The following is a 13793-nucleotide window of genomic DNA, read 5'->3' on the forward strand; positions in this document are numbered from 1 at the left end:
TCCTCGCCTGCCGATTTGGGCGAACGCCCAGTCGGGCGCGCCCGACCCGCAAGCCCCCCCCGGGCCACTGACCACAGGGCCCCGCCCCAAAACGTTTTTCTTTTTTTTTAAAAAAAGAAAAGAAGTAGGAATAAAAAAATAATAATATATATATAATATAATAAAATAAATATAATTAATAGAAACAAAAATGATTTAATAAAATTAATTATTAATTAATTAATTAATTAAGTAATTAATTAAGTTAATTAATTCGGTTTAATTAATTGAATTAACTAGTTAATTTTAATTAAACTATAATTAGGATTAATCTAAACCCTAAATAAACCTAACAGTGTATGGCAGGTGGGACCCACGGGACCCACATGACAGGTTGACCAGGTCAACGGTCAACGCTGACTGCTGACGTCAGCATGACATCATGCTGACGTCATAAATCCATTTTCGAATTAAATAATTAATTAATTAAATTCCGGAAATTAATATAATCTTTAGAAAATCATATCTTTTAATCCGTAACTCGGATTAAAATACTTTCTACATGAAAGTTGCTCAGAACGACGAGACGATTCCGGATACGCAGTCCGTTCGTCCGCCACACACCCCTAACCTATCGAACTCGCAACTTTTCCCCTCCGGTTCATCAGTCCGAAAACGCGAAACACCGGGAATACTTTCCCGGATGTTTCCTCCTTTCGTCGGTATCACCTACTACCGCGATTGGGCACACCTAGCATCGTTACTTGTCATGTCATGCATCGATATGCATTTGTTTGCATGGTATTCATTGTTTCTTCCCCCTCTTCTCTCCGGTAGACTACGAGACCGACGCTGCTGCTGCCCAGTTCGACTACGGAGTTGACGACCCCTCTCTCTTGCCAGAGCAACCAGGCAAGCCCCCCCCCTTGATCACCAGATATCGCCTATTCTCCTCTATACTGCTTGCATTAGAGTAGTGTAGCATGTTACTGCTTTCGTTAATCCTATTCTGATGCATAGCCTGACATTGTCGCTACATCTGTTGATACCTTACCTGCAATCCTAAATGCTTAGTATAGGATGCTAGTTTATCATCATTGGCCCTACATTCTTGTCAGTCTGCCTTGCTATACTATCGGGCCGTGATCACTTGGGAGGTGATCACGGGTATATACTATACATACATACATACTATACAGATGGTGACTAAAGTCGGGTCAGCTCATTGAGTACCCGCAAGTGATTCTGACGAGGGGGCTGAAAGGACAGGTGGCTCCATCCCGGTAGAGGTGGGCCTGGGTTCCCGACGGCCCTCGACTGTTACTTTGTGGCGGAGCGACAGGGCAGGTTGAGACCACCTAGGAGACAGGTGGGCCTGGCCCTGTTCGGCGTTCGCGGATACTTAACACGCTTAACGAGATCTTGGTATTTGATCTGAGTCGGCTACGAGCCTATACGCACTAATCATCTACGTGGGAGTAGTTATGGGTATCCCGACGTCGTGGTATCAGCCGAAGCACTTCAGACGTCAGCGACGGAGCGGCGCGCGCCGAATTGGACTGGAACGCCACTAGGCTAGGTCTGCTTTCGGCCGCCCACGCAACGTGCAGGTGTGCTCAGGGCGATGGGCCCAGACCCCTGCGCGCTTAGGTTTAGACCGGCGTGCTGGCCTCTCTGTTTTGCCTAGGTGGGGCTGCGACGTGTTGATCTTCCGAGGCCGGGCATGACCCAGGAAAGTGTGTCCGGCCAAATGGGATCGAGCGTGTTGGGTTATGTGGTGCACCCCTGCAGGGAAGTTAATCTATTCGAATAGCCGTGATCTTCGGTAACAGGACGACTTGGAGTTGTACCTTGACCTTATGACAACTAGAACCGGATACTTAATAAAACACACCCTTCCAAGTGCCAGATACAACCGGTGGTCGCTCTACCTCAGGGATATGAGGAGAGGATCGCCGGGTAGGATTATGCTATGAGATGCTTTTTGGAGATGTTACTTGGAGATGCTACTTGGAGGACTTCAATCTACTCTCTTCTACATGCTGCAAGACGAAGGTGACCAGAAGCGTAGTCTTCGATAAGATTAGCTATCCCCCTCTTATTCTGGCATTCTGCAGTTCAGTCCACTGATATGGCCCTTTACACATATACCCATGCATATGTAGTGTAGTTCCTTGCTTGCGAGTACTTTGGATGAGTACTCACGGTTGCTTTCTCCCCCCTTTTTCCCCTTCCTTTCTTTCTGGTTGTCGCAACCAGATGCTGGAGTCCAGGAGCCAGACGCCACCGTCGACGACGACCCCTACTACACCGGAGGTGCCTACTACTACGTGCAGGCTGACGACGACGACCTGGAGTAGTTTAGGAGGATCCCAGGCAGGAGGCCTGCGCCTCTTTCGATCTGTATCCCAGTTTGTGCTAGCCTTCTTAAGGCAAACTTGTTTAACTTATGTCTGTACTCAGATATTGTTGCTTCCGCTGACTCGTCTATGATCGAGCACTTGTATTCGAGCCCTCGAGGCCCCTGACTTGTATTATGATGCTTGTATGACTTATTTTATTTGTAGAGTTGTGTTGTGATATCTTCCCGTGAGTCCCTGATCTTGATCGTACATATTTGCGTGCATGATTAGTGTACGATTAAATCGGGGGCGTCACACTGAGCCAAACTACAAACATGAGATAACCTCACAGTACAACTTAAGCAAAATAAGTCCTATGGGTAGGAAGTCGCCAGAACAAGCGACAAAACATGCCTGACTTCGTTAAATATCAATCAGAATAGCTAGAAAGCTCGGCGTTGCCCTTACCGCGTCTAACAACCGGGCGTCCTAAACCCTCAAACGTCCGGACGGGCCGGACCGCCTGATCACTAACTGGTCGTAATTTTTTATCCAAACAGACATCTCAAATGGGCCTCAAACGTTCGGACTAACTGGCACCTCTTATATTCAGTTCAAATATGGGATGGATATGGGAGCGTCCGGGCATGCCGACCACGCCGGACCCATTCATGTTGGTCCACCCGACCCTACATATATTCGTCCTCATCCGTTCGCCGGAGCAAAACCCTAACCACTTCGCTCCACTCTCCTCCGCCACCCGAGCTCACCTCCGGCGGTTTCCATCCTTCTCCGACATGGCAGGCAGCAAATCGGACTCCGACCAGTCCGAATCCGTTGATTGGAGTGTCATTCCGTGCGGGTTGGAGGAGGCAATGGCAGCCCGCATTGTACTCCGCCGCTCCCGGGAGGATAGCGCCCGGCCGACGGACGGATCTGTCCGCCGCGACTCCATAGCGTCAGTGGCTCACCGGGCACTCGGGTCCTCCGGGGCTGGATCCTCGCGGTCCCGGCAGCCGGAATCCCTCTCCTTCCCCATCACCAGTCGGGCAAACTATGAATCCCACTGGGACCAGGCGGCCCACCATGGAAAGGAGAGGATAAGGGCCGCCGAGGCCCGTATCGCGGCGGAAATGGCGGCGGCGGAGGTGGCTGATGCGGCGGCGCGGGCGGTCGTAGAGAAGGAAGCCATCCGCGCCTGCATTGTGAAGAAATGACAGCGGAGGAACACTCGTGCCCTCGCCCGAGAGCAGAATCGGGCGGTTCGTGCCATGGCCGGACTGCCACCGAAGGAGGAGAAGGCGGACAGTGATGGCGAGGACAGCTCCGGCGACGAGCAGATCTGGTTGATCCGTACTGTGTCTTCAACCGATACTTCCATGAGAAGGACGGCAAGGGCGCCGGGAAGGGCAAGGACAGCCATGGATGAACTCCACCATAGCCATACATGTCAAATTTTGGTAGTCTGATGGCATGTTTAGTTAGTAGTGATGGAGTAGCCGGACAATGTGTGTGCATCGACGTAGTTGCATGAGTTTGTGTGAATTTGAGATGTGATAATAGAGGTGTTTGGATGTGATTACATTATTTGAGGGGTGCTCTGTCAGTGCCCGCAGACACGCTCGATCGCGTCCGCGGGTGTTTGAGGACCGGATTTGCCAAGTCCGGCTATAGATGCTCTTGGACCTACCCGCATTATATGTCAGCTCCACACAATTCTCAGAAGTTCTCCTCTTCGATGACCAAAGGAAGAGCAAGCATTCCCGCATCAATACTCTGCACCCAAGATTTTCCACTGGTGCAGTAGGACGCTTGTTCTTACCAGGAGCAGTCTGACATCTTTCGAAACTAGGCCCTAAAAGCAAATATCATTGCGCAACGTCCGTAAGCTCCAAATAGGAGCGGCAGAAGCCATATTGATCACAGAAGTTTTAGTATCTTGAGCCCAACGTTCAGATAAACCAATCATAGATCTCGGAGGATTAAAATTCAAAATTTCAGAAATGGCTCTCCAAAGTTTCCTAGCAACAAGGCAAACAAAGAACATGTGCTGGACAGATTCCAGCTCATTGCAGAACAAGCAAGTTAGGTCATTAAGATGTTGTCTTTGAGATATATTTTCTCTAGATAAATTCTTATTGTGAAAAGCCAACCATATAAAACCAAGAACCCGGCAAGGATTGAGATTTTTCAGATTTTTTCCCGGAAAGGGGCAGCGACCCACCACAGTTGATCAACTTATAGAAGGAACACACAGTGTACACCTCAGATGCCTCCAAGGTCCACACCCGTCGGTCAACACTAGGACCCAGTACCAAAGGAGCAATTAGAGCATCTACGCTCCGTACTTCACAAATCATGAACGCGTTCGCGGACAATTACCGGTCACCTCTTATTTTAGACATTACAATAATAGTCTTCATATCTGAATCATCAAATTCATACTAGTATATAGCTAGGTTATCTATCCGTCATCGGATATGTCCACGATGTCCTTGCAGGAGCCGTCGGCCTTGTGGTCATTGACAATGGGACGAAACTCCGACGCGTCCTCCTCGTCGGCGAACCGCTCCTCACACGCCACTTTCGCCTCATAGATGTAGCGGCAGTTGGCCTCGACCTTGAGCTCCAACCGGATTAACTCGAGGATGGTCTGCTGCTTTGCCGACTTCACTGCTTGGTCGACCTCGAACTCCGCCAGCGCGTCCGGACTGCTACGGCGCCGGATCCGCCTCGCCCTCGTCCCTCATGCCCCGGAGCACATCTCCTAATAGGAAGACAGAGTGGGCGTCCGTCGGATGCACTAGCGAGGACAGGTGGCGGCAGATCACGCCGGGTACATACGCACGGGACGGGGTGTGCACTTTGCACATGGTCTTCACGAAATATTTTTTCCGGGTGGTGCGACGGGGTCAACAAGCCGGATCCTTTTTTGCCCATTATCTGACACGACTTACTTGGCGCGGTTGGTGTGTGCTGCTGCATGCGCTGATGCTTGATGGCGATGGCGATGGCGATGGCCGATGGCGCGGGCGATTGCTTGGCGAGAGAAACTCATGATTCGGTCGCCCGGGTCCTCTGTTTTTACAAAGAAAGAATATACTCAGTCTCCCCTCCCGTTCCCTCCTATGCCACCACAAAACAGGGGTTGGCAGTGAATAAACAAACACCGTCGGATGACTAGATCCCGCTCCCACACGGCAAAAGTGTGTTCCACACCACACCTCCGTTCATATTCAATTGCGCTCGGAAGCTCCCCTCCCGCCTGCCCGCCTACCCGTTCTTCCCCCGCCCCGGTGAGTAGGCCATGCACGCATGGACGCACGCGCTACTCGCCATTTTTCCTCGCCAGTCCACCTGCCCCCTCCTCACCCCTGACCCTGGCTGCCGCCGTTCAAACCCCTGCCTGCTCCCTCCCTCCCTCCACCAACCCACCCCACCCCGCCCAGTAACGACCAACGAGTAACCCCTATATCTACGTGCCGGCAACTCCCCCTTTGGGCAAGCCAAGAAAGCTGGCATACAGCGTGCTACTGGACACTTGACTCGACGGTCATTGTCCCCGAACCTTGATCCGTCCTTCTTTCTGGGAGGGAGGGAGGGAGGCTGCCGGCCGGCCATGGACACTGCGGAGGCGGCGTGGGGGGTGGCGAGCCTGCGGCTAGGCTCTCGCCGGCTAGGCTCTCGCTCTTCGTACCGGGAGCGTGGCGCCGACGTCTTCTCCCGGGCGTCCTCCGCGGCCGGGGCGGGCTCCGAGGACGATGAGGAGGCGCTCATGTGGGCGGCGCTCGAGAGGCTGCCCACGCACAGCCGCGTCCGCAAGGGCTTCGTCGTCGGGGACGACGGCAGCGGGGTCGAGCTCGGGCTCATCGACGTCGCCGCCCTCGGGTACCAGGAGAGGACGCGCTTGCTCGACCGCCTCGTGCGCGTCGCCGAGGAGGACCACGAGCACTTCTTGCGCAGGCTCAAGCAGAGGATAGACAGGTGGCTCCCACTCGCCTGTTTGCTTTGCTCTGCTCTGCTTTGCATCCATCTCTCTGCTGTTGTCGTCTATTTGGCATCAATCTCTCTACTTCATTCTGAAATATTTGAAGTTTTTCATTTGTCCTAACTAAAACTTCCTTAAGTTCGACAAAATTTACATAATCATTTACTAATATCCACAACACCATATATATAGTACTCCCTCCGTTCACTTTTATAAGACGTTTCAGACAGCTGACATTGAACTGTTTTGGGTGCTGTCTGAACTGTCTACAACGTCTTATAAAAGTGAACAGAGGGAGTATGAAAATATGTATTCTCAAAAAAAAAAAGGTATGAAACTATACTTTATGATGAATAGGTGAAAACATATTTCCTAACACATTTGAACATTTTCACCATTCATAGATTTTCTCTTGTCAATCCAAAGCCCCAATCATGCGTTAGTTAGAAATTAAGCATGAAGGATGTCAACAGCAGATGGTGAATTTCTCCCCTACTCATTTGTTTCAGAGTTGGGATCGACTTTCCGACGATCCAAGTGCGATACGAGCACCTCAACATCGAGGCGCTCGCACATGTGGGGAACAGAGGCTTGCCGACCTTCATCAACACCACTCTGAATGTTCTAGAGGTACTGACAGGAGCGCTGAAGCTACTATATGTTATCATGAATTCTAAGGAATATTCTTCAAGCCTGACCTTTTTTTTGTTTGTGCCCACCTTCTCCTTCAGTCATTAGCCAATCTTCTTCATATTGTTCCCAACAAGAAGATACCCATCAACATCCTGCATGATGTCAACGGAATTATCAAGCCAAAGAGGTACTTTGCTGTTAAACACTCTTCAGTACTCGTCGATTTTCCGTATTTGTGCCGTCCTTTAGCAACATATATCAGTTGTGCTTGATGGTCTGATATCCGGTGTTCATGCAAAATTCAGGATGACCTTACTACTAGGGCCACCAGGATCAGGGAAGACTACACTGCTTCTTGCTTTGGCAGGGAAACTAGACTCTGATCTAAAGGTTAAACAGCTTACTTGTTTATTAATCAACTCGACTGTGACAGCAATCTTGTTGTAAAGTTCCAGGAAACTTACTCTTGTGTTATAATAAACCAGGTTTCAGGGAAAGTGACATACAATGGGCATGGAATGAATGAGTTTGTGGCTCAAAGATCAGCAGCTTACATATCCCAACACGACCTCCACATCGCTGAGATGACGGTACGGGAAACCTTGGCCTTCTCAGCCAGATGCCAGGGGATTGGAAGTAGATACGGTGAGCTCAAAATCCAATGACTTTATGGGAGACAATTTACTCCTCTATAATTGTGTGCTAATTCCTGGTGAACTTGTCCTAGACATGCTAACTGAGCTATCAAGAAGGGAGAAGGCTGCAAATATCAAACCAGACCCAGATCTTGATGTTTACATGAAGGCAATATCCGTGGGCGGTCAGGATACGAATATCATCACCGATTACATCCTCAAGGTACTTAATCCAACAACAATATCTTGTTCTTCAATGTGCTAAGCTCTGACTGACCTATTATGCTGAACCCTGCAGATTTTAGGCCTTGACATTTGCGCTGACACCATGGTCGGAGATGATATGCTGAGAGGAATCTCAGGGGGCCAACGCAAACGTGTCACAACTGGTACGTCTGGTATTGCAAAAGGCCTAGGCAGTCTGATTGTCATGGCTGCATGATTCTAAAGAATTTTGTAGAACAAAAATACCAAATTTCTTGAACATCTCATTGCCAAGATATTTTTTTTGGAACCACAAGATTATCCTGTTGACACTATACAAATTTCCATGAACATCTCATCTTGTTATCATAGCATTTGCTGACACTTCGTTACTTGAAATTTTCTGAAGGCGAGATGATGGTCGGGGCGGAAAGAGCACTGTTCATGGATGAAATCTCCACTGGCCTGGATAGCTCTACCACATACCAGATAGTGAAATCACTTGGACTAATCACCAACATCCTCGGTGGCACGACTGTCATTTCCTTGCTGCAACCTGCACCAGAAACATATAATTTGTTTGATGACATAATCCTCTTGTCGGATGGTCACATTGTGTATCAAGGGCCACGTGAACATGTGCTTGAGTTCTTCGAACTCATGGGTTTCAAATGTCCCGACCGGAAGGGGGTCGCCGACTTTTTGCAAGAAGTAAGTCAGCTCAAATGCTTTGTCAAAGTTTACTAATTTCCAAGCCTCATGATGCTGGTCATTTCACAATTTTGGTTACTGACATCAGCGAAATTAACTTGCAGGTGACATCAAGAAAAGATCAGCCACAATACTGGGCAAGGAATGACCGGAGATACCAATACGTCCCAGTCAAGGAGTTCGCTCGTGCATTCCAGGCATTTCATGTTGGCCAAAGTCTATCTGCGGAGCTGTCTCGCCCTTTTGACAGGAGCCGGTGCCACCCTGCTTCACTGACGACCAAGCCGTACGGTGCCAGCAAGATGGAGCTGCTGCGCGCATGCGTCGAGAGGGAGTGGTTGCTCATGAAAAGGAATATGTTTGTCTACCGTTTCCGGGCTTTCCAGGTAAAGCCTCCCATTTCAGTTCAGGCATATCTTCATACTTATAAGAGATTGGTTGATTGATTGATTGATTGATGGCACTACCTCTGCAGCTTCTGGTGATGACAACAATCGTGATGACACTGTTCCTGCGCACAAACATGCACCATGGTAAGGTTAACGACGGCATTGTCTTCATGGGTGCTCTGTTCTTTGCTCTAGTTGCCCACATGTTCAACGGTTTCTCCGAGCTTGCTATGGCTACCATAAAATTGCCGGTCTTCTTCAAGCAAAGAGATTACCTCTTCTTCCCTGCATGGGCTTATGCCATACCAACTTGGATTCTCAAGATACCGATATCTTGCGTCGAGGTCTCCATCACAGTATTCCTGGGTTACTATGTCATTGGGTTTGATCCAGATGTTGGAAGGTACGCGTCAAATATCATCTTACTGTGGCAAACTAACAGTTAAACCATACGTGTTGCTGTCCTAGTTCTGGAGGAAGAAAAAGAACATCACAGACAACTCATGATCCTACAAGTAGGTACCAATATTAATTATCTTGTTGTTTTCTTGCAGGCTGTTCAAACAGTACTTGCTGCTGTTGCTTGTCAACCAGATGGCTGCAGCAATGTTCAGGTTTATCGCAGCACTGGGCCGGACCATGGTTGTTGCAAATACGCTGGCGTCCTTTGCACTTTTTGTGATGCTGGTGCTCAGTGGATTCGTCCTGTCACATCGTAATGCCCCTGAAAAACATTTTTCACTTGGTCGTTGAAATGTAAATTTCAGAGAGAAGATTAGTGACACCGGTTTCGTTTGCTTGTTCATGACAGATGATGTGAAGAAATGGTGGATCTGGGGCTACTGGGTGTCACCGCTTCAGTACGCCATGAGCGCCATTGCCGTAAACGAGTTCCTTGGACAAAAATGGCAACGGGTATGTGGCTGTTGTTTCCACCGTGACAACAGTATTGGTCATTCGCATAACATGGTACTGTAGTTCTGACTGTCAAAACCATTTTGCAGGTTCTCCAGGGCTCCAATAATATCTTAGGAATAGATGTGCTCAAGTCCAGGGGCATGTTCACTGAGGCAAAATGGTACTGGATTGGCGTTGGGGCACTCCTGGGATACGTTGTCCTGTTCAACATCCTCTTCACCTTCGCTCTAAGCTACCTTAAACGTACGTAACTCAAAGCTTCTATAATGGAATTTTGCAATGCACATTTTGATCAAGCACTTGATCTGAGACAATTACTTGTATAACATGCAGCGCTGGGGAAGTCTCAGCAAATTCTTTCAGAGGATGCACTGAAGGAGAAGCATGCCAGTATCACCGGCGAAACTCCTGTTGGCTCTGTCTCTGCAGCTGCAGGTAAGGCCAGTTGCAGTAATGGTTGGATTTGGACATGATCATGGCAACATGTCATCTAAATGGCCAAACTTCTCTTGTAGGGAACATCAACAACTCGAGGTCAAGGAGAAATTCTGCCGCCCCAGGCGACAGTGGTAGGAAGGGAATGGTCCTCCCTTTTGCACCGCTTGCTGTTGCCTTCAACAACATGAGATACTCTGTTGACATGCCTGCGGTAATGCCAAAAATTCGAAAGCTTTCAGTTTCCAATGAATAAGAACATCATGTGAAGTACAAGTACTAATTAATTTGATGACAAAATCTTGTTGCATAACAGGAAATGAAAGCACAAGGTGTTGATGAAGATAGGCTGCTTCTGCTGAAGGGAGTGAGTGGCAGTTTCAAGCCGGGAGTCCTGACAGCACTGATGGGAGTCAGCGGCGCTGGCAAGACCACGCTGATGGACGTGTTGGCTGGCAGGAAGACTGGAGGCTACATCGAAGGTGACATCTCAATCTCCGGCTACCCGAAGAAGCAGGAGACCTTCGCCCGTATCTCTGGTTACTGTGAGCAGAATGACATCCACTCACCAAACGTGACGGTGTATGAGTCCCTGGTCTACTCTGCATGGCTCCGTCTGCCTTCCGATGTCGAGTCGGAAACAAGAAAGGTATATATATGCGTCCTTGTTCAGCTGGGGCACACAGGCCAGGGATACATTACACTTGTTCTGATCTGAACAATGCCATTTCATCATATTTCACAGATGTTCATAGAGCAAGTGATGGAGCTGGTGGAACTGAATACACTGAGGGATGCCCTTGTTGGACTACCTGGAGTGAACGGCCTGTCGACAGAGCAAAGGAAGAGGCTGACGATCGCGGTCGAGCTCGTTGCTAACCCCTCCATAATATTCATGGATGAGCCTACCTCTGGCCTTGATGCCAGGGCCGCGGCTATTGTCATGAGGACCGTGAGAAACACAGTCGACACAGGGAGGACGGTTGTTTGCACCATCCACCAGCCTAGCATCGACATTTTCGAAGCCTTCGATGAGGTAATTGTTTATACTAGAAAGTTCATTTTCATGCATGTTTCCAAAATTATAGCGATCCTGACATTCTTTTGGTCTTGCAGCTGTTCCTGATGAAGAGAGGAGGGGAGGAGATATATGTGGGTCCTCTGGGGCACCAGTCATGCGATCTCATCCAATACTTTGAGGTAACTTTACTGTCCTTCTCATCCAATCTTTCATAATTTCCTCCTTAATTTCCTAGGTTGTTTTTTGGCTTTGATTGATAGTAACAGTTTGCTGGTATTAATTTTATCAGGGAATCGAACATGTCAGCAAGATCAAACCAGGGTACAATCCTGCAACTTGGATGCTGGAGGTGACCTCACAGGCACAAGAAGATATACTAGGTGTCAGTTTCGCGGAAGTCTACAAGAACTCAGACCTCTACCAGTAAGTAGTCATTAATTTTGCATGTTTGCCAAAGAAAAAACGAAAGGCCTGATGGACTGACAAACAACGATGTACTATGTATTTTGCAGGAGAAACCAGAGCATGATCAGGGACATCAGCAGGGCCCCTGCTGGCTCCAAGGATCTCTACTTCCCGACGCAGTACTCGCAAAGCTCCGTCACCCAATGCACGGCGTGCCTGTGGAAACAACACCTGTCCTACTGGAGGAACCCTCAGTACACGGTGGTCCGCTTCTTCTTCTCCCTCGTGGTGGCGCTCATGTTCGGCACCATATTCTGGCAGCTCGGGGGCAAGACATCAAGGACGCAGGACCTGTTCAATGCGATGGGGTCCATGTACGCTGCGGTGCTCTTCATGGGGATCTCCTATGCCTCGTCGGTGCAGCCTGTGGTGGCCGTGGAGCGTACGGTGTTCTACAGGGAGCGGGCAGCTGGGATGTACTCAGCGCTGCCGTACGCATTCGGGCAGGTGGTGGTGGAGCTCCCCTATGTGCTGGTGCAGTCGCTGGCGTACGGGGTGATCGTCTATGCCATGATCGGCTTCCAGTGGGACGCCAAGAAGTTCTGCTGGTACCTTTACTTCATGTACTTCACGCTGCTCTACTTCACCTACTACGGCATGCTCGCCGTGGGGCTCACCCCCAGCTACAACATCGCTTCCATCGTCTCCTCCTTCTTCTATGGCGTGTGGAACCTCTTCTCGGGCTTCGTCATCTCACAGCCGACAATGCCGGTGTGGTGGAGGTGGTACTCATGGGCGTGCCCAGTGTCATGGACGCTCTACGGGCTGGTGGCCTCGCAGTTCGGCGACCTCACGGAGCCACTCCAAGACACCGGCGAGCCCATCAACGCCTTCCTCAAGAGCTTCTTCGGATTCCGCCACGAGTTCCTGGGCGTCGTCGCCGTTGTCACCGCCGGCTTCGCCATCTTCTTCGCTGTCGCCTTCGGCCTCTCCATCAAGGTGCTCAACTTCCAGAGAAGATGATACATCACACAGTGCATGGATGGACCAACAGGTCAATCTGATCTGCACATGTATACATATAAACACTTGCGTAGCAATAGTATACTCAGTACCAAGGAAATTGTACTAGTAGTCTAGTATATAGATAGTGAAGATAATTTTTTGGGTAAATTCGATAAACCAGAATGGCTGTTAAGCGGCTAGCGGCTCTTGTTTCCCCTTCCTCTTTTCTCTCCAGCCCCTCCGTTGAGAGTTGTTTGTGATGACTCGGCTCGTGCCCCCTCCCTCTCCGCCGGTAGGTCCTGTGCATAAGTCTAGAGTTTACCACAGGGGTGTGAGCGCTATGCCAGCTAGGAGAAGGCCACTGTCGTATGCAAGCGGTGACCAGTGCATGACGGCGATGCTCCTCCTACTCGCGGTGCTCCACTGGTGGGAGCAAGATGCAGTGGGAGACTGCAAAGCTGACGTCTCCATGAATAAGATCGAAGGCTACCTTTTCAAGAAGGGGAAAGCCCTCAGCCACCTATTACTAATTATTCTATTGTAAACAAGGTTCAACGAAGTAAATAAAAGCCACATATATACCGCCCAAAGAGCAATGGGAAAAAAGGTAGAAATAAGTGAGCCTTCATGCATCACCAATCCTACTAATAGGCCGTTAATCAAATCGGTTGAATAAATCACAAGTGACCATCACCCATTAGTTGCATCCAAAGACCATGGGCGCCCGCTCCTCCTCCCTGCGAAGTGAGGGCTAAGGACCACGTCTAGGTCCTTCATTTCTAGCTCATTTGCTTGAAGGCTACCAAGATCTAGAGCTTGTTTATTTGCCATGTTCGCTCTCTTAGTCACCATGGTGGAGAAGGGGGAAGGTGGAGGGGGAAAGATCGAACTTCCGACAGGTTTTGAAGCCAATTTGTTCGTGGAGCTCATTCTCAGTGGCGTGTGTGCACTGCCCACCGAAAGCTTTCCTCCCCTAGTCCTAAAGAATTCACTTTTGGTGGTTGATGGCTGGCCTCCGACACCCTGTTGATGTATCCTCTGGTCGAATGACGACCGTGTGGAACTTCTGGCTACTTTTCTTCCCCTTGGCCTGAAGAGCCTACAGGGAGGGAGTTCGGCCTCCGCCAC

The 13793-nt window shown here is 49.5% G+C and overlaps 1 protein-coding gene across 1 annotated transcript; it reads left to right on the forward strand.

The window, feature by feature from the left end:
* The first annotated feature begins 5842 nt into the window (after nucleotides 1-5842).
* LOC119338418 (ABC transporter G family member 44-like) lies at nucleotides 5843-12865 on the forward strand. Its single transcript, XM_037610734.1, has 20 exons — nucleotides 5843-6305; nucleotides 6819-6939; nucleotides 7041-7129; nucleotides 7248-7332; nucleotides 7428-7587; nucleotides 7670-7800; nucleotides 7876-7966; nucleotides 8191-8492; nucleotides 8597-8878; nucleotides 8968-9284; nucleotides 9436-9596; nucleotides 9693-9796; nucleotides 9886-10042; nucleotides 10133-10234; nucleotides 10315-10448; nucleotides 10551-10883; nucleotides 10980-11270; nucleotides 11351-11434; nucleotides 11545-11678; nucleotides 11768-12865. Exons 1-20 carry the CDS (start codon nucleotides 5941-5943, stop codon nucleotides 12681-12683), a joined length of 4359 nt encoding a protein of 1452 aa, XP_037466631.1. The 5' UTR covers nucleotides 5843-5940; the 3' UTR covers nucleotides 12684-12865.
* The last annotated feature ends 928 nt before the right edge of the window (nucleotides 12866-13793 follow it).

Source organism: Triticum dicoccoides, chromosome 7B, assembly GCF_002162155.2.
Source record: "Triticum dicoccoides isolate Atlit2015 ecotype Zavitan chromosome 7B, WEW_v2.0, whole genome shotgun sequence".
NCBI lineage: Eukaryota > Viridiplantae > Streptophyta > Magnoliopsida > Poales > Poaceae > Triticum > Triticum dicoccoides.